The following is a 20,456-nucleotide window of genomic DNA, read 5'->3' as shown; positions in this document are numbered from 1 at the left end:
ATAAATAAATAAATAAATAAATAATGATAAGCTTGATCTAGGAATATACAGAATAAAATTTCACCCAACAATTAGAACACAATCTTCTTAAGCACAAATAAAACATGTGGAAACTGAACATATAGTAATAAACCACAAATTGAGTATCAATAAAAACAAAAAGTCATTATCAGACAGACTGCTCTATGACTATCATGTAATTAAACTGGAAGCCAATTTAAAAAAATGTTTGAACCTAGCCAGCGTAGCTCAGTGGTTGAGTATTGACCTGTGAACCAGGAGGTCACGGTTCAATTCCCAGTCCGGGCACATGCCCAGGTTTCGGGCTCAATCCTCTGTGTGGAGCATGCAGGAGGCAGCCAATCAATGATTCTCTCTCATCACTGATGTTTCTACCTCTCTCTTCCTTCTTTTCTGAAATAAAAATATTTTTTTAAATAAAGCAATTAAAATAATACAAAACCTTAGATTTTTTTAATGTTTGAAAAATTTAAAATATACTTGTAAATAACTCATAAATAAAAAAATACTACAAATTAGAAAATACCTAGAACTAAATGATACACAAATATCAAAAATCATAGAATCCAGTTAAAGTACTCAAAGGAAAATTTTAGAGCCTTAAATGCCTATATTAGAAAACAAGATGGAGCCCTGGCCAGCGTTTTCAGTGGTTAGAACATCAGCCTGTGGACCAAAATGTGGATTGTATTCCCAGTCAAGGGCATGTACCTGGGTTGAAAGTTCAGTCCTGGACTAGATAAGGTCCCTTCCTTCCTCCTTTCCTCTCTAAAATATCCTCAGGTGAGAATTAAACAAACAAATCTAAAAAAAAAAAAAAAAAAAGGAAAGAAAGAAAGAAAAAGAGATTGAAAAGTCTATAAACATAGGGTCCAGCCCTGGCCAGCCAGATAGCTCAGTTGATTAGAGCATTATCTGCATATTCCAAAGTTGCAGGTTCAATACCCAGTCAGGGCACATACAAGAATCAACCAATAAATACATAAATAAGTGGAACAAATTAGTGTTTCTCTCTCAAATCAATAAAATAAATAAACAAACAAACAAACATAGGGTACATCTCAAGAAGTTAGAAAAATACAAAGCAAGCCCAAGGAAAGTAGAAGGAAAGATAAAATAGAGAGCAATGGAATAGCAGGGTTGGGGAGGCAATTGACAAAATCAAAAGCTGGTCCTTTGAAAATATATTAAGAAAATAAAGCTCTAGCAAGAGTAATCAAGAATAAAAAGAAAACAGGTAAGTAACATTAAAAATGAAAAAGGGGATATAATATACAGATAGGAATAGACTGCCTTAAAATATATGCCTTATCAAAACTGACACAATAAAAAAACCTAAATATACCAATGACATTGAAGAACTTGGATCATTAGACAAAAAACGACTTATAAAAAAAAGTCCCAGGCCCAGATAGTTTTACAGGAGAATTTTACATGCAAATTCTACCACGCATTCAAAGTACTGATATTTCTCTTGTCTCTGTTTCCTCCAGATTCATTTTCCTCTCTGCTCTGTGCTCCACAAGGCTAATAAGTCTGGACATGGTTCAGTTGCTTCCTAAACCTCTTTTGGACTTGACCAAAGGGAAGCACCAGGAGGAGGCTGAAGGACAAGATGACAGAGAGGTAGGGATACTTATTATCTTACTATGTGAGGCCACAGTTCTGTGGGATAGCTCCAAGAGCTACAGTTCTCAACAGGTTTGATAATGGCTCCCCCACTGTATGTTCCTGATCTAAAAGCGGTGGTAACAGCTTCCCTCTGTGGCCAGTGTCTGGGTGCTTCACCTATTCACTCTTTAGTTAAATTTGATTCAATTACCTCTGAGCGTGCCATCTGTTTGGAGCCAGAACTCTCATATGCCTTTATACAAACTTTTCCAAAAAAGAAAATACAGCCCTGGCTGGTTTGTCTCAGTGGATAGAGCATTGGCCTGCAGACTGAGGGGTCAGGTCCCGGGTTCAATTCCAGTCAAGGGCACATGCCCAGGTTTCGGGCTCAATGCAGGAGGCAGCCGATCAGTGATTCTCTCTCATCATTGATATTCTCTCTCTCTCTCTCTCTCTCTCTCTCTCTCTCTCTCTCTCTCTCTCTCTCTCCCCCTTCCTCTCTGAAATCAATAAAAATATTTTTTTTTAAAAAAGAAAAAACATATAGCTCTGGCGGGGTGGCTCAGTTGGTCACAACATTGTCCCTTATACTAAAGGTTTTGGGTTTGATCACAATCATGGTTGTACGGAAGGCAATCAATTTCTTTCTCTCTCTCTCTCTCTCCCTCTTCCTCTCTCTAAAATCAATAAACATATCCCAAGGTGAAGATTTTTTAAAAATGAGTGAACATATATTCTCATTTTAAAGGCTACATTACGCCCTAGCGGGTTTAGCTCAGTGAATAGAGCACTGGCCTGTGGACTGAAGAGTCCCAGGTTCTAATCTGGTCAAGGGCACATGCCCGGGTTGGGGGCTCGATCCCTAGGGTGTACAGGAGGCAGCTGATCAATGACTCTCTCTCATCACTGATGCTTCTATTTCTCTCTCCCTTCCTCTATGAAATCAATAAAAGTATATAAAAAATAAAGGCTACATTAATCCTATATAATAAAAGGCTAATATGCAAATCGACCAAAAGGTGGAACGACCAGTAACTATAATGCGCACTGACCACGCTCAATGCAGGAGCTGCCCCTTGGTGGTCAGTGCGCTACCACAGGGGGAGCGCCACTCAGCCAGAAGCCGGGCTCATGGCTGGCGAGCGCAGTGGAGGTGGAGGACATCCCTTAAGGGCTCCCAGACTGCGAGAGGGCGCAGGCCAGGTTGAGGGACCCACCCCTCCCCACCGAGTGCACAAATTTCATGCATCAAGCCTCTAGTCATAATAATAAGAGAAGACAACATGAAAATAAAATTATGAGTGAAATCTCATAATATATATGCAAATAAGGTTTGTTTCATCAATATAAGGACAGTTTAGCATTACAAAGTCTATTAGTATAATTGACTTCATTAACAAATGAAAGGAGGAAGACCATCTGAATAATGCAAAGGAAAATTTTGATAAAATAGCCATTTGTGATCATTTAACAAATTAAGAATAAAAGAGAATAAAAACTACCTACCAAAGTACACACAACATTTCCAATGCAAGAAGCACTCCCTTTAATAGGAGGAAAACAAAGATGCCCATGATTATAGACTCAAATAGATTTTTTTTTAAATATATTTCTTTATTGATTTCAGAGAAGAAGGGAGAGGGAGAGAGAGATAGAAACATCAATGATGAGAGAGAACCATTCATCGGCTGCCTCCTGCACGCCCCCCACTAGGGATCGAGCCCACAACTGGAATCGAACCTGGGACCCTTCAGTCCACAGGCCGATGCTCTGTCCACTGAGCAAAACCAGCTAGGGCTAGACTCAAATAGATTTTTTACTAAAGAAAGTAGACAGCAATCCATAAATAATAAAGAGAAACACATAAGAAGATTTTTAAAAGAAAAGCCATTATATGCAGATGTGATTCTCTTTCTCTGTATATAAATGAAATGAAAACTATTAGACCTATAAGAGTTCAATAAGTCTGCTCAAGAAAACTCCAATAATTAAAAAAAAAAAATTAAAGCTACTCTTTACAGTAATAACCAAAAAACTATAAGGTACCTAGTGATAAATCTAACAAAAGGGTTTTAAGACCTTAAAAAAATTATGAAGCTTTCTCCAGACATTAAACAACAAAAGGGGCTACATTTACTGATCACTTACTATCTGCTAGGCACTGTTTTGAGTGATGTGAATATGCCAATAAACTCATTTAATTCCTACAGTAGTCCCATATGGTATATATAATTATCATTATCCTCACTTTAGAGCTGCAAGAGTAAGTCACTTGCCTAAGATTCCTGCCAGAAGTTGGTCCATCCGTGCTGCTTGACACAGTCGCTGCAGGGAAGAAACATCTGCACAACATATGTTTCAAGGGACCTGGGGTATATGGCATACTGTTCTTAATATGTTTGCTCCCCTTCTTAGCGCTATGTGTTTTAACCAAGGTCACCTCTCCGAGAAAGGTTGTTTCCCCAGGTGGGGATTTTTCCCTGGAGTTAGGGATTAACAGGACTAAGGAAGGGAATCAGTAAAACCCCTTAACTAAGTTCGAGTAGGGTAGTTAATCACTTTAACTACGAACAATCACGCTAAAGCTACATAAATCTTTACTTAGGATAATCTCCTTCAGTTACTTCCTTGTAGCTTAACAGAACAATAGAGTAGTGACCTTGGAATGGAGATAACAAATGCCCTAACCCTTGGAATAGAATGGATAGGATTAAAATCAAATGTTATAAATACAGATGTAACAGGAGAATAAAGAGAGAACCTCGCTATGCTGATCAACTGAACGCTGTCTCCGGGTCATTCCTTCTTCGCCTACTCCATCCACACCTTTGGGAACCCCTGGACCTGCTGGGGCTGGACCCCAACAGATTCCAAAGCTAAAAATCAGCAACCCTGGGATTCAAATCTAATACAGTCTGGCTCTGAGCGTGCAACCTTAACCACACTGCCTCTCATAAGAGTGAGATGCCCATTCCTCCCATGAAGGCACCTCTGGCTCAGCCAACCCAAGCCTCCATTCTCATGTCATGAACTCTCCAGCCTACAGCCGTGAGAAGACTCTCAACTGAAGGGCAAGAAGCCCTTCTCTCAACAGAAGGGATCAGAGCACAAACCTGGGGAGCAGGGGTTGGGACTAGATCTACTGTCGTCCACATAAGGATACAAGACAACACTGATGAAAGCAGATCTCAGTATTAGGCCTAATTACTTCTTCAGCCACCATGCCAATTTTAAGATCAGGTGATTTTCCCATTCCAAAGAGCAGGTCAATGTAGATTCTCAGATTTTAGAAGTTTCAATTCTTACTTAAGACATTAAGCTGCTTTGCAGAGTTAAGAACTTAGTGGACTTTCAACTCTATGTTTTTCTAATAACATTTAAAGATTCTGGATAACGAAGATGAAATATTTAATTTATTTATACAAATTCTGCAACTTTTCTGTGAGTCCAAAATTACTTTAAAGTTTTTAAAAACATTTAAAAAATCTATTCTTTTATTTCTGTAAGTCCACTTCCAACTGGTTCATGAGTAGACTCAATGTTAGAGTTGGCAATTGATAAATTCAATGTAATTCCAACAAAATATCCTAACGAGTTTTTCTGCAGAGAAGTTGACAAAGCTGTTTCTAAAATTTAACTGGAAGCAAAATGTACCCAAAATAGCTATCCAGTTTTTGTTGTTTTTATTGTTGTTTTCTGTAACATACAAAATTGTTTATTCTGCTGTTTGCAATACAAAGATATAGGGAAATGTTATTGTTTGTGCAATATAGTAGGGGGGAAAATTCGAAACTGCCCATTAGGGTCCGTTTGCCAGATGTCCTGTCATTAAGAATACCAGCTATAAACAGAGCAGTTCCCCCGCAGTTTGTACTTCATTTTGTTGATTCTATCCGGATTCTGTATTTGTTCCCTAGAAAGCTTCATTCAGACAACAGAGCTTTGAAAAAGAATAAATAACAAGATGAAAGGATTTGCCCTTCCACATGGCAAGACAAAACTACAGTAATTAAAGTATTAGCACATAGATAGACAAATTGACCAATGGAACAGAACAAAAAGCCCAGGAACAAATCCATGCCTGGAGGACACTTGATATATGATAGAGGTGGCTTGCAAATCAGCAGAAAGACCTTACTTACCATTCCTCACTTGTTGCTGGGAGAGCTGGTTATTCATATGGAAAAGGAAAATACATCCTTATCTGACAATTTAATTCCATACGAATTAAGAACTTAAATATGAAAGGCAAATTTAAAAACTTTTAGAATGATATATAAAATTATATGTTTATAACCTCAAGAAAATCTTCCGTAAGACACAAAATACACAATCCATAAGAGAAGATACTGAAATATTCAATTATATTAAAATTGTTAACCATAAGAAATCACAAAGAGAGTAAAGAGATAATCCACAAACTAGGAGAAACACATCTGCATTATATATGACAAAGAATTATTAGACCGCCCTGGTCAGGTAGCTCAATTGGTTAGAGGGTCATTCCCATACGCCAAGGTTGGGGGTTCCATCTCCGGTCAGGCCACATACAAGCACCCAATGAATGCATAAATAAGGAGAACAACAAATCAATGTCTCTCTCCCTCTCTCTCCAAAATCAATTTTAAAAAATTATTATCCCAATACAAAACACAAATTCATATAAACTAGTAAGAGAAGGATGAACCATCCAATATAAACACGGGTAAAAGACATGAACAAGCATTTCATAGAAGAGGAAACATGATGATTAAGTATACAATGTTAATATTAATTTGTGTAAATACATATCACCAAATATACAAACAACATCATAATGATATACTATTTCTTTTTTTTTTTTTAAAATATTTTATTGATCTTTTACAGAGAGGAAGGGAGAGAGATAGAGAGCTAGAAACATCGATGAGAGAGAACCATCGATCAGCTGCCTCCCGCACACCTCCCACTGGGGATATGCCCGCAACCCAGGCACACGCCCCCGACCGGAATCGAACCCGGGACCTCCCAGTCCGCAGGCCGACGCTCCATCCACCGAGCCAAACCGGTTTCGGCACTATTTCTTTTTTTAAAATACATTTTTATTGGTGTCAGAGAGGAAGGGGGAGGGAGAGATAGAAATATCAATGACGAGAATCTTGATTGGCTGCTTTCTACATGCCCCCTCCTGGGGATGGAGCCCACAACCTGGGCATGTGCCCTTGACCGGAATCGAACCTGGGACCTTTTAGTCGGCAGGCTGATGCTCTATCCATTGAGCCAAACCGGCTAGGGCTGATATACCATTTCACACCCACCGGAACTTGACAAAAATTAAACTATGACAATATCAAGTTTTGTCAAGGTCATGAAACAAGTGAAAATATGCTATTTGGAGAGTGTAAATTGGTACCAACACATTGGAGATCTACTGGGCAATATTTAATTAAGAGTTGAAGCTATATATACCCTATGACCCAGCTATTTCCTGACTAAGGATGTACCCTAGAAATACTCTCATTCAAGTATATAAGGAAATAGAAAAGCATTCTCAAAGCAATTGAAAATAACTTTAATATCCATTGACAGGATAATGGATCTATAAATGGTGATATCTGTGGTATATTCATATAATAGAGTACAGCAGTGAAAATTAATGTGGCAGAACAATAAGTACTACAATGGATTTATAGATCTCAAATCCCTTTTGAGGAACATACATATGGATGTGAAAGGATAGAGACATTATGATAAAGTTTATATAAATTAAATGAATACTGTTTTGGATAGTAATATGCAGTAAAAATGTGAACATATATAGGATGATAAACAGGAGAGTATAGGCAGTGGTTACCTTTGGGGAGGGAAGGTGAAAAAACAGAAATTGGGGAGGGCACATACAATTTCATCTGTAATGTCTTATTCATTTATTAATCTGGTAGGTAAAGTACATTATCTCTTTTGAATGCCTTAAATAGCTCATTTTAAAAAAAGATTCCAAGAGACCTGAGCTTCTATTCAGTTATACCACTATTTGATTTCCTGAAATGTAAAAATGAAATCAGATTTGAAATAGCACAAATCCCTGTGACTTTCCCATTTTGCCACTACAGCAATGAAACTTTGCAGTTCAACTCATAAAAGTGAATGGACAGGAAAAGGAAGGGTCAGGCTCCAGCCTGGATCCCATGACAGGACGTACCCTGAGGCCTCTCACGGAAAAGAAAGGCAGGGAAGTAACTCCTGCTTTTTTATAAAAGTGATAATCACCTTTTCTTTAAATGTTTGAACTCCTGAGGCAAGATACTTTGTAACTAATTATACTAGCAGTTAAAAATGTTGAGCCTCCACTATAACCTAAGAAAATTAATCCTCTTGGAACAAATTAATCCTCTCAGAACGAGGTTCCAATTGCTTTTTCCTTGTTTAAAAGAGTTGGTTAAAGTCATCTTTGAAGGATGTCTGTATAATCCTACAGACCTCAGATCTCAAGGCCCAGAACCCCTCTCCCAGTTTGTGCTTATGTCCTTTTCCTCATTACGTTATTGCTGGCTCTTAGGCATCAAACACCAACTTCCTGTTCCCCTTTATTGAACTCTGGAGACTTGGAACTGGTAAGAGGCTTTGAAGAAAAGTACAAAGCCAGGAAAACACGGAATGGAGACAGCTATGACTTTCCGAAGAAAAGCAAATCTTAACCCAGTTGTAATGATCTTTCAGACTTTCCTCTGTCGGTAGCTTTCATAAGACAGTGGTTCAGACATGAGGACGAAGAATTGTAAATCACTGAAGTTGGCAGCAATCAAACTCAGGTTTGGGCGGACAAGCATTTTGTTTGTTAATGTCATAATCCTGGCTTGTTCTGAACTCTTAGTATCTCTAGCCTTTCCTTTTCACCTTTTCCTTTCCATCCTACAAAGAGACTGACTGAGTGATGTTCACTTTGGGTGTCATTCTAAGTGTTTACTAGACCTAAAATCTTAAGAGCACAGATGACCTTGAATGAATCCTCTCTTTGTAAAGTACCAAGAGTCAGACCACTATTTCACAATATGGAAAAAATTTCACACTCATGACTCAAATTCTCATCATTAGGTCCACAGCCATCCCTTAATCCAGAAATATGCTTTTCCTGCAAATGACCTTAGGCCTTCTGACCCAAGGCCTCGGTCTCATGATCCTATTATATACTACAGTGGTGTTTTAATGGACTGAGTCTGAATGTTGAGGCTCCAATCTCATTGGTCATGCTACGGTGGCAATTCTCTGAGCACAGGCCTCCCCATTCTATTCTGCTGCCCTGCACTTTGAATTCAGGGCTCACAGTCAGAAGAAAAGCACCAGAGTTCTGATATGGCAGTCTCTGGTTATGTTCCACCAAGGGATTTATCATCCACAACCCACTCAAATCCCTCCCCCAACAGCTACCAAAAATTCCCCTGGTGAGAAATGCTATTATGAGAAGGAGTGCCTGCTTTGTGACTCACACTGTTTCATTAAAAAGATTTTTTTTTTGCAAACAGAATTTCAGTAGAAGAATCCAAAGGTTTTCCAAAGCCACACCAAACACAGAACAGCTCATAATACTATTTTTTAAAGGCCTGCTACTTCATAGGAAATCCCTCTACCTCAAAATACTGGAGAAGCTTAGATTCACTATCCTTTTATGTTGCACTTGCCTCTGAGTTGAGAGAGGAGGTAGGAAATGGATCAATTAAATACAGCTAACATGACTGGGCTCGTTAGAAATTAAGATGGAAGGCAGCTAGTGTGCAAACCAGCCCACATCACAGGTCTTAAGACTTCCCATAGATCTCAAGGATAACTGGCTATAATGGTTTGACTGGTTCAGCCATATCTTACTAGGACTGAAAAAATATAACAACATGTGGTATACATGGGTATTTAGTGATGCTCATTACAGTAGTGGGCAGTGTTACAAAAAAGTTTCTTTGGTCCAGTTGGAGTGGCTCAGTTGGTTGAGCATCATCCTATGCACCAAAAGATAATGGTTCGATTTCCAGCCAGGGCACATACCTGGGTTGCAGGTTCCGGTCCCTATTGGAGCTAGTGCGGAAGGCAACCAATTGATGATTCTCTCTTTCTCTCTCCCCTTTCCTCTTCTCTAAGCATGTCCGTGGGTGAGGATTTTTTTTAAAGTGTCTTTGAAAAGCTGACTTAGATGGTATTTATTATACCATAGAGGGCATTAAAAGTATAAATGATCTAAGTAGAACAGAACAATATTACAGAAAGCTAATTTGTATTTATGGTAGACCAAGTACTTCATTGGTTTAGGTTGGACTCGCTCAAATCTTCTTAGGATTCCCAGAGTACTTGAGCAGGCCTCAGGATGAAAGAATCTTAACAACTCTCCCTAAGGAAAAACACCTCAGCAGGGCAAAGGGAAAAAAAGGGGGTGGGGGGGAAGAGATGACTTGAGATGGAAAAGATCTCCAAAGAGCTGAGAAATATGGACAAAATGACCAAGCTGGCAGGATCTAGGGTCTTGGATTCTCTTCCTACATCTGTCCCAAATCATCTGGGTGACTCCATATCTAAGTTTCTCCACCTGCTAACAAATCAACTTTGACATTAAAAGATACTGTACTGTATTACAGAGGGGAGGCATGGCTTATTTAACTACACTTTTTTGAGGGCTAAAGGTACTACCAACAAGAAACTTGGAGCCATGTTATGACAAGTTTAATGCCTTAAGATCAAGATGGCTGCATACGGGAAGGCCGGGGAGGGGTGGGGGGCAGGAGGGAGGGGGGTAAGAGATCAACCAAAGGACTTGTATGCATGCATATAAGCATAACCAACGGACATAAGACACTGGGGGGTAGGGGAGGCCAGGGGATTGTCAAGGGCGGGGGAAAAAAGGGACACATATGTAATACCCTTTGTAATACTGTAAGCAATAAAAAAAATAAAAAATAAAAATAAAAAAATAAAAAAAAAGATGGCTGCATATTCCTAAATGTAAGGTGAGGTTTCTCCAAAAATTATCCTTCAGAAATCAAGGTATCACCTATAGCCAAAGTCTGCATAAAGTCCCTCAGTATGGACCATTCTTTAATTTATAAATACTCAACTATAACACATATTTAATAATTATTCCAGGAGAAATGACATTTCAGTCACTAGTGTTGGCTATCACAAACAAGGCTTTAAAAATTACTTAAAATGACATGAAAATGGCAATGTTGTGGAGCTCAGAGACATACACTTAGAAGATCAAAGATGAAAACTATTCCTTATATTTTCTTATGGGTTTTTGTGACTTGGGATAAATTTTACAGAGACAGATTACAAAAGCGGTGGATCACGCTTTTAGAAAGCAGTGAACAACCAGAAAGGAAAGTGGCTCTAGGGATGAAAAAGATCCCGAAGTCAAAGATATACATGAAGAGTTTGAAAAACAGTTTTTCTTTTGATATTCTCATTGAGAAGATAGATGACCACCTCTATTGGAACATATGAAGAATTCCTTAGTAAACACTTGACTGGAACCACAAAGAAAAGATCACCTGTCCCAGCTCAGAACTAGGGTTTAGGAAAGAATGAATAGTGTGAGTAAAGAGTAGAGAGGATATATCATCCATGTAACAGACTTATGGACAAAACCTTAAATTTGTTTGTTTATTCAACCAAGGCACTGATAAAGAAGGTAAAATCTTCCACAAGCTGCAATATTCCAACTCTTAAGGAGAAAAGAAAGATTCTTAGGAATGTGGACCCGATAGGGGTTCTAGGGAAAGTCACCTCACAGGATGATCTATCTGAACATAAATTCCTAACTGGGCAGGTCTTGGTGAGTAGTCAGGCTCCAGGCATATAACCTCTTTAGTAAAAGGCTTATCTTTGCCTTAAGCAAGGCCTGTCCATTGTTCCTGTGCATCTAGGTTAACACACCTTTAAATGTCTCTTTTCAGACCCTTCCTTCTAAAGCCACCCTCCAGGGATCACAGAATCTTAGCTATCATGTAATCTGATCCCCACCTTGCTTTCTCCCACCTTCAGGTAATCTTCCTTTTAAGGTTCCTTCAATTCCAAATACATAGAAGAGAGCTGCAAAATATTATTTCTTGGAAGCATTTATCTCAGCCTGTTGAGATGTTGCTTCCAGGTGTATCTTCTGTATGGCTCAAATACATTTTCTAAAAATTCTCTACAGGTTTGGATGTTCTTTCGTCAACAGAAAGAACAAAGTAATGTTAATCACCCTTCTAATAAATCACATTCCCAGCACCTAGCACAGGTCCTAGAATAGTGGAGGCACTCAGTAAGTACTTGAATAAATGAATGTCTTAGCTCAATAGACCTACACACACACACACACACACACACACACACACACACACACACGTCTCATACTTTTGGGTCAGGTAAGAGAAAAGGAAAGAGGTATTCTGTCCACTTAAAGTCTAGATTCATCCTAAGATCCTGACTTGTCTATCTGGCTGGGGATATATAACTCAGTAAGCTCCTCTGTAGCACAAGTAGCTAAAGGCAGCAGCTGTGCCTTAGGAGAAAAATCAGGGGGGAGACAGCACAGAAGGAAAGGGGACATTGCCGCAATTAACTTCTGTTTGGAGCAACTTCAATTCTCAGGACCAAGGCAGATTGGCTTAGGCCTATCTGTAAGAGAAAATTGCTTAGCTCCATGTAAAAGAAAACCATCAAATAATGAACAATGCTCTTACTGGGTGAATCTACCCTCTGGGAGCAAATGAAAAGATTTGTATGCATCCTGCTTAGGAAAGATCTGCCTGGTTTAGTAATATTAAAAATAATGCTAATAGATCCACCCAGAAAATTAAGAGTTCTTTTTCTGAATTCTATATCCATCATGGAGTTGAGGTTCAGATATAAATGGTCCTACATTTTCAGGATAATTTGCAAATTGCGATTCTTGGGTCTCTCCTTAGGTGTACTGAATTCTGGGAGTGAGGTCCAGTCATCTGCATTGTTAACGAGCCCCCTATATTGGGCAGAGTCAAGTTTGAATACCCTTTGAACCATTTACAGAAAAGAGCTCATTTGTATCTGCCTCCTTATTATAGACCCAAGAGTGCATTAGGCATTCTTACCATGCCTCCTCTAACTTGGTTTTTACAGGGACCCAGTGAATTCCCTCTTCCTCTTTATTCCCAAGAGAGGAAAGTGGTATCTCAAATCTAACAACTCTGGGGAGATCTCGAGGTAAACAGTCTCATCAGTCTAGAAACTGCCTCAGCTGCTGCTTTACGATTAAACATGGTTCTTTATATGCCATACACCAGTGATAGCGAACCTTTTGAGCTCGGTGTGTCAGCATTTTGAAAAACCCTAACTTAACTCTGGTGCCGTGTCACATATAGAAATTTTTTGAGCCCTAACCAGTTTGCTCAGTGGATAGAGCGTCAGCCTGCGGACTGAAAGGTCCCAGGTTCGATTCTGGCCAAGGGCATGTACCTTGGTTGGGGACACATCCCCAGTAGGAGGTGTGCAAGAGGCAGCTGATCAATGTTTCTCTCTCATCGATGTTTCTAACTCTCTATCCCTCTCCCTTCCTCTCTGTAAAAAATCAATAAAATATATTTAAAAAAATTTTTTTTTGATATTTGCAACCATAGTAAAACAAAGACTTATATTTTTGATATTTATTTTATATATTTAAATGCCATTTAACAAAGAAAAGTCAACCAAAAAAAAATGAGTTCGCGTGTCACCTCTGACACGCGCGTCATAGGTTCGCCATCACTGCCATACACCAAAGGTTGCAGGTTCAATTTTGGAGTCAGGGCATCTAGGTTGTGAGTTTGATCCCCCAACAGATGGTTCTCACATCAATGTTTTCTCTCTCTCTAAAATCAATAAAAACATATCTTCAGGTGAAGGATAAAAAAACACAAACTGCTGGATGTATGAAGTCCCTCATCATATTCGAGTCCATATAGCCACAGTAATCACTAGGAACCATTTGATTCAGACTAGACCATGACAAAGCTTGGAAAAGAAACAGATGGAAATTTACACTAATCCATCCTTCAAAAGACTGGGATTAGGATTTAGGTTTTGAGTTGACTTCAAGATTCAGCAACCCATTATCATTAAAACACCCCTACTTAAGGCTTTGTAGGATTAGGGCCTATTTAAGTTACCACCACTTCCCTATGAAGTTTTTTTTTCAATTTTGAAACTGTCACCAAAGAAGTTTAGTTTTAGAATTAGGTTTTCCAAAATGTTAATGCCCAATAAGCTTGGGTTGAATATCACATTAGTAAAATATAAAGCATGTTCCTTTTCCCAAAAGGTATTAGAGTAGCATTTGATTGATTAAAAGTGGCCTGGCTCAGAGTCCTTGTGACATATTTGGGGTGTGTCTTTGTTTAGTAGCAAAATGTACACACCCCATAAAGCAAACACTTTAAGAGTGAAAAATCTCTGTTTTTTGCAAGACCTTTCAAACCCCAATGAGTAAGAGTTTACTGTGAACTTCAAGAAATTCTCTTCTCCTCAGGGGAACTTCTTTTATTTTATAGAAAATAAGCCCTTATGCCCTGTCCAGTGTGGCTCAGTTGGTTGGAACATCATCTCATACACAAAAAGAGGTGGGGGGTTCGATTCCAGGCCAGAGCACATACCCAGGTTGCAGGTTTAATCCCAGGTCAGGACACATGGGGGAGGCAGCCCATCAATGTTTCTCTCTCACAATTATCTTTCTCTCTTTTCTCTCTCTCTCCCTTCCTCTCTCTAAAAATCATTTATTTTTATGAAAAGGTCAAAGAAAAAATAAAAGCCCTCATGGTTAATAGAGAACTCCAAACTCTGCTTTAAAAAAAGTCTTCATTTAAAAAAAGAAAAAGTCTTCATTCAGAATAGAACTTAAGCCCTAGCCGGTTTGACTCAGTGGATAGAGTGTTGGCCTGCGGACTGAAGGGTCGTCCCAGGTTCGATTCCGGTCAAGGGGACATGCCCAGGTTGCAGGCTTGATCCCCAATGTGGGGGTATGCAGGAGGCAGCTGATCAATGATTCTCTCTTATCATTGATGTTTCTCTCTCTCTCTCCCTCTCTCTTCCTCTCTGAAATCAATGAAAATATTTAAAAAAAAAACAAACACAGAACTTCTTCAGGGCAGGGGACCCATCATTCTCTTTGGAGACCACAGAATGCTTTCCCTTCTTCAGAAACCATGTGAAGGACCATTACCTCTAGCACACCTATAGTGAGGCACATAAAGGCTTTCTGGTCCACTCCAATAGAGTTGGCAACTCTCCCTAATTATTTAAGAATGGAGAAAAGTAATTAACTCGAGAACCCTAGAGCGGCAGCAAAATAGAATGAGGTATCCTGCTAGCATGTTTAAAGACTTATGAAAAGTCACCTTCTATGAACCCCAGTTGATGGCTTGGGACAATAGAGAATAGCTTAGATTTTTCTGAATGTACATGTGTATTCATACAAATGACTAACAAGTTGGAGTGAAAGCCTCAATGACCAGCCATTTTATAGAAGGATCCAGAAAACAAGCAACCTCTTCCTTCCCACATGGTGGGTCCTCTATGTTTTTCCCCCACATGTAGAAATCCATATTCTGAGATAAATGAGGTACTATTAGAAACACCTTACAGCAAAACTTACATTTTAATGTGGAAAGGAATGGACTCTCTAACTCTGATCCGATAAAGCAGTTCTTCTCAATAGCACTCATTATTATGAACTGTCCATCAACTCAGGTCAGATTTCAGTAGAGAGCATTTTGGGGAAACAGTCCACACAAGTCTAAATCTCAATGCCCAACAAATTCTGAGATGAAAGAAGGCTGAGAACTATAGAAGTGCCCCAAAGGGACACCATTTTCTATCTGTATGTTATTTGGCTTTTCTAAACACTATCTCAGTAGACCCAACAAGGTAAGCAGGATAGATAGTATCCCCATCTTACAGGTGAAGAAATGGGGACTCTGAGGCTAAATGACTCTCTTGCCCAAGGCCACAAGTAGACAGTTAATTAGTAGCTCTATCAGGAAATGAGCAGTCATCTGACTCACAGGCCAGTGCAATTTCCAGGACCCTGTCAACTTCCTTACGCTTTAGGATGAGAGGCAGTAGAGCAGCGGTTCTCAACCTGTGGGTCACAACCCCCTTGGCAGTCGCACGACCCTTTCACCGGGGTCGCCTAAGACCATCCTGCATATCAGATATTTACATTACGATTCATAACAGTAGCAACATTACAGTTATGAAGTAGCAACGAAAATAATTTTATGGTTGGGTCACAACATGAGCAACTGTATTTAAAGGGCCAGAAAGTTGAGAACCCCTGCAATAGAGTGTAATGGTTAAGAGCCAGGTCTAACTCTGGCAGGGCCTTCATTCCAATCCCAGCTCCACCACTTACTTCACTGACATCTATATTCTGTGCCCAAGAAGAGTTCCAAAGCACCCTGAAAACACAAGCAAGACGCCTTGGCCTGTGTGGCTCAGTTGGATGGGCATCGTTTGGTGCACCAGAAAGTTTGCTGGTTCGATTCCCAGTCAGGGCATATGCCCAGGGTATGAGCTCGGTCCCGGTAGGGGTTGTGCAGGAGGCAGTCAACCTTGATGTTTCCCTCTTCCTCTCTCTCTAAAAAATAATCAATAAACTACTTAAAAAACAAAACACAAGCAAGAGCACCAACTTCCAGGTTTCTAGTCAACTGCGCACCAAAATCCTTACTCACCCTTATGCCTTTATGACACAAGAGCAAAAAACTGCTAGGACCTTACTCAAAGGCTCCAAAATAGAAATGAGTTTCTCTTTTTATAATAATGAACAAGAGAGGAAGAGGGATGTTCTGGAAGGAAGATCCCCCTGGCTTACCCACAAAAAAGGAGACAGAAGCGTGGAAATACGAAGGTTCATCTCAAATAAACTACACAGGAAAAACTAATTACTTTATTTGAATAAAAGATCGCATTCTTAAAGCAGTGGTTTTCCATCCAGGTGGTACCCCCTCCCACCCCCCAAGTCCCTACAAAGATCATTTGGAAATTCCTGAGGGCATTTAGTGGGCAGGGCCAGGTATGCTCAATGTTTTGCAAAAGGACAGATGGCCCTATAAAGAGTTATTATCCAAAATGTTAATAGCAGCCCCCAACACATGCTTTAATAGTAATTCCCATGGTTCGGTGGCTCTTCCTACCCGGACCACAATTGGATGAAAAGAAAACTAAGATTTCACAACTGAAGAATCTGAAATTTTGGAATCCAATTATAAGCTCACAACTCCAGCATGAAACCTGGTGGTGGAATAAGGAAAAAGAAGTTTCTAGTAAAAGACAGACAAGAAATTTTAGTTAACAGGGAACTCCTTCCCCAGACAAGCCTCTGTAACAGCGGTTCTCAACCTGTAGGTCATGACCCCTTTGGGGGTCGAACGACCCTTTCACAAGGGTCGCCTAAGACCATCGGAAAACACATATATAATTATACTTTTTTGTGATTAATCACTATGCTTTAATTATGTTCAATTTGTAACAATGAAATTGGGGGTCACCACATGAGGAACTGTATTAAAGGGTCGCGGCATTAGGAAGGTTGAGAACCACTGCTCTCTAAGATTATATTTGTTTTATAATACACAAAATTCTGTGATTTTTGAGAAACTTCTTACAGTGCTTTTCAATTTAAAATCAGATACTAATGACAGTTCTTTAAAAAAACTTAACCACATTATCTCACAAACACAGATGACTCTTTCTGGACCAAATTTTATAACACAGATTGTTAATTTCAAAATTTTTAAAGCTGATCAAATGTCTAATAGTGCCAAAGGCATTGCCTGGCATCCCATTCAGGGCAGAGTTTGATGCAAGTCAGAGAAGCCTGTTCAAATAATAAAATCCCATCCTAGCAATTCAAAAGCCACTTTCAAGTGTTACCTGTCATCCATCAGTCACTATTCCTCCCCCTCAAATAAAATTATTTCACAAATTAAAGTTTACAGAATTGAAAAAAAGAAATCCAGACTCTTTCAAAAAATAAAGGCCAATTAGTAAACAGCGGCCGCACACGTCTTTTGACTAATTTTCTAGAAGCCTAACCTGGCTTCTCAGGTTAGCGGAGCAGACAGACCTGGAGCAGACAGACCTGTTTTCCTCCCAGACGCTCCTGCCACTCACAGCCTGGGAAATCCTCCTCCAGCTTTTCGCTGGCCTGTTACCAGAAGTTCACATCGTGAATTCATCCAGATTCTCTGGATCTTCCTCTTCCCCTGCCATGCACCCACAGCCTGGCAATAAAATCTCACCTCTCTGTTCCAAGAGGATGCAGATGATCTGGAAGACCAAGCACTTAGCATGGCATGGAGGGGAAGAAAGGAAGATGGGGAGGGATGGGAGAGTCACTGAGCCAAGCCTACTGCATGCAGCTCGGGAACCAGAGCCCTGGTCCTGCAAAGCCTGGGAGGGAGGGAGGCTCCCTGGCTGGGCCTCCATTCAGCAGGCCACACCTGTCTACGCCAACAGCCTGCTAGCTGCTCCATTTTAAACAATTCAAACAGACCTCCAGCCGGGGGGCAAAATTCAACACCCCTCTGTCCCAGCTAGAGAGTGAGCGCCCTAATCCAACCACCACTCGGCTCCAATTGTATTTCTCTTCACACTCTTTGTTTGGGAGAAGCCACTTGGTCAAACTGGACCTGTCTGTCTGGTAAGGGTGCGAGAGGCCCAACGCTGCAGTTACAGAAGGAAAGCCCCGGGGCTGACTTGCCGTAAGTCAGGCCAGACCTCTTCTCTGAGAACGGTGATGCCGGTAAGAGGGATGCCAATAGGCAGGTTTCATTCACTCTGCCCATCCACAAGTGGGTCAAGTCCTAAAACGCCCGGCTCCACGGCCTCGCAGAAAACCTCCCTCCTCTCTAAAGGTTCGGTATCCAATCGGCCCCTTGGCCTCGGGAACCCAGGGGACAGCAGACTCTGGCCGTGCACTCTCCGTCCACACGTTCGCACGCGCGCCACGGTTTGGGGCGCCCCAGCACGCCCTTCCTTGCACTCCACCCTCCGGGGCCCCCTCCACCACCCGCGGACTCACCGCTGTGCGAGCTGAACCACCTGGGTGCGATGTGCAGAGGTAGAGCATCCGCCAGCGAGGCTCGGGAGCCTAGGTACAGCATCCCGTCTCTATGGTGACCGCCGCCGGTCTCCTGGTAACCATTGCCTTGGGCATAGGTGGATCCGTCGGATGCGGACCCTCCGCCGCTGGGCGCCCGCTCCGAGTCGCCGGTCCCACGAGAGGCGGGGGTGTAGAGGCCAAAGGGCACCCCTCCGGCCGTGCTGGGGTCCATGCCCATGCCCGCCACCGAGCTGACCGAGCGGCTGCGCAGCCCCATGGCCCCACCGCCCGCCCGGTAGTGCCCAAAGTGGGGCGCCCCTCCCGGCGGGGGCACGGCGCTGTCATCCGTGGAGACCCCCGGGAAGGGCCCCCGGGACCGGGCCGCCGTGCTCTGCTTGCCCCCCATGCTCGCCCGGGCCCCGATGGGGCGGGAACCTGGAGGCCGAGGCCCTCCCCCACTTCTCAGCGGCGGGGAGAGGGCTGGGCGAGCATAAAGGGGAAGGGAGTCAAAAAGGAGATCGGGAGGGGGAAAAAGAAAAAGAAAAAAGGAAACCCGCGGGGCGGGAGCGGCAGGCGGTCGGGGAAACCAAACTAAGAATTTAAAACGATCCGATCCAAGCGCATGTTTCCCCTCAAGGTCCAAAGAGGCGCAGCCCGGCGCGGGCTCGGCGCGCCACAGGCCGCCCCCGGGCTCCCGGCAGCCGGGGGAGCCGCAGGGAAGGAGGGAGGGAGGCGGCGGGCGGGCGCGGGGAGGCGCCGGAGGAGGCCGCCGACCGGACCGGAGGAGGCGGAGAGAAGGAGGGCTGGGGGCGCCGGCTGCGTCCCCCGCCTCAGGACGCCGCGACCATGGACGGCGGCCCGGACGTCTCCAGGCCTCGGGCGGGCTGCGGCGCCGGGCGGCCACGCGGAGCTCGGGAAGCCGCGGTCGCGTCGCGTCGCGCTCTCGCTCCAGCTGCTGCCGGCCCCGCCAGCCGCGCCGCCTCGCCGGGTCCCGGGCTGCGCTCGCCGGCGCTCCTCGCCGCCGTGGAGACAATGGAGGGCGGCAGAGCGCAGGCGCGGCCCGCGCCCCCTCCCCCCGCCCCCCCCCCCCGCCGGCTTAACCCCTTCGCGGCCCCTGCGGCGCCGGCCGCGGACGCCCCGGAGGCCCCCGCCCGGTCACCCAGCCGCCGCGGGCCTGGGGCCTGGGGGGCGTCAGGAACGCGAGCGGGGCGTCTTTTCGAGGACAGCACCTTCCTGCAGTCCCTGAAAGCGGCTCCTGATCCGGAAACCACCTGTGGGGGAGGGGCGGCGATGCGTCCCGGGTGGGAAGGCGGCACGAGGAAGACTCGAGACGACTCCCGACGCCTACCTGGCTCTCGAGGTCACTGGTCAAGCTCCCCTCCCGCCTCAGCTTTGCCCCCACAGCACCCTCTGGCGGGCGCTCTGTCCGTTCTTTTAGATAAGGTTCTGCATCCGAGGACCCCTAAGATCAGGAAGCTTAACGTTTGGGCGTTGGGGGGGTGGAGGGGGGGGCGGGTAGCTGTTTGGAGCACTGTCCGTATTTTGCTGACAGTAGATCAGAACTTACTTTGGGCTTAAGCAAAGGAGGAGATACCTTAGCTAAAATGTGATCCTGGAAGTCCTGAATTGTGTGATAAAAGGTGAAAAGATATTAGACGTGGAAACGGAATAATGCAGCTAGAACTAGTGATTTTATTTTTTTTTATTTATTTTTTAAATATATTTTATTGATTTTTTTACAGAGAGGAAGGGAGAGAGAGAG

At 42.7% G+C, this 20,456-nt stretch overlaps 1 protein-coding gene across 4 annotated transcripts in view; it reads right to left on the bottom strand.

Annotated features, from left to right (window-relative positions):
* The window catches only part of ZNRF1 (zinc and ring finger 1), a 95,441-nt gene extending 75,676 nt beyond the window's left edge, over positions 1-19,765 (bottom strand). The window contains exon 1 of one of the 4 annotated variants that reach the window (XM_081108107.1): positions 18,674-19,765. In XM_081108107.1, coding sequence (XP_080964233.1) covers positions 18,674-19,100 — 427 coding nt within the window. In that variant the 5' untranslated portion in view covers positions 19,101-19,765. The remainder of the gene's footprint in view (positions 1-18,673) is intronic. The other 3 variants (XM_081108108.1, XM_081108109.1, XM_081108110.1) reach the window with 3 other exon arrangements.
* Between the last annotated feature and the right edge of the window lie 691 nt (positions 19,766-20,456).

The sequence above is a fragment of the Myotis nattereri genome, assembly GCF_964212035.1.
Source record: "Myotis nattereri genome assembly, chromosome: 15".
NCBI lineage: Eukaryota > Metazoa > Chordata > Mammalia > Chiroptera > Vespertilionidae > Myotis > Myotis nattereri.
Note: the sequence above shows the minus strand (reverse complement) of the source record. Positions and strands in the feature narration are given on the sequence as shown.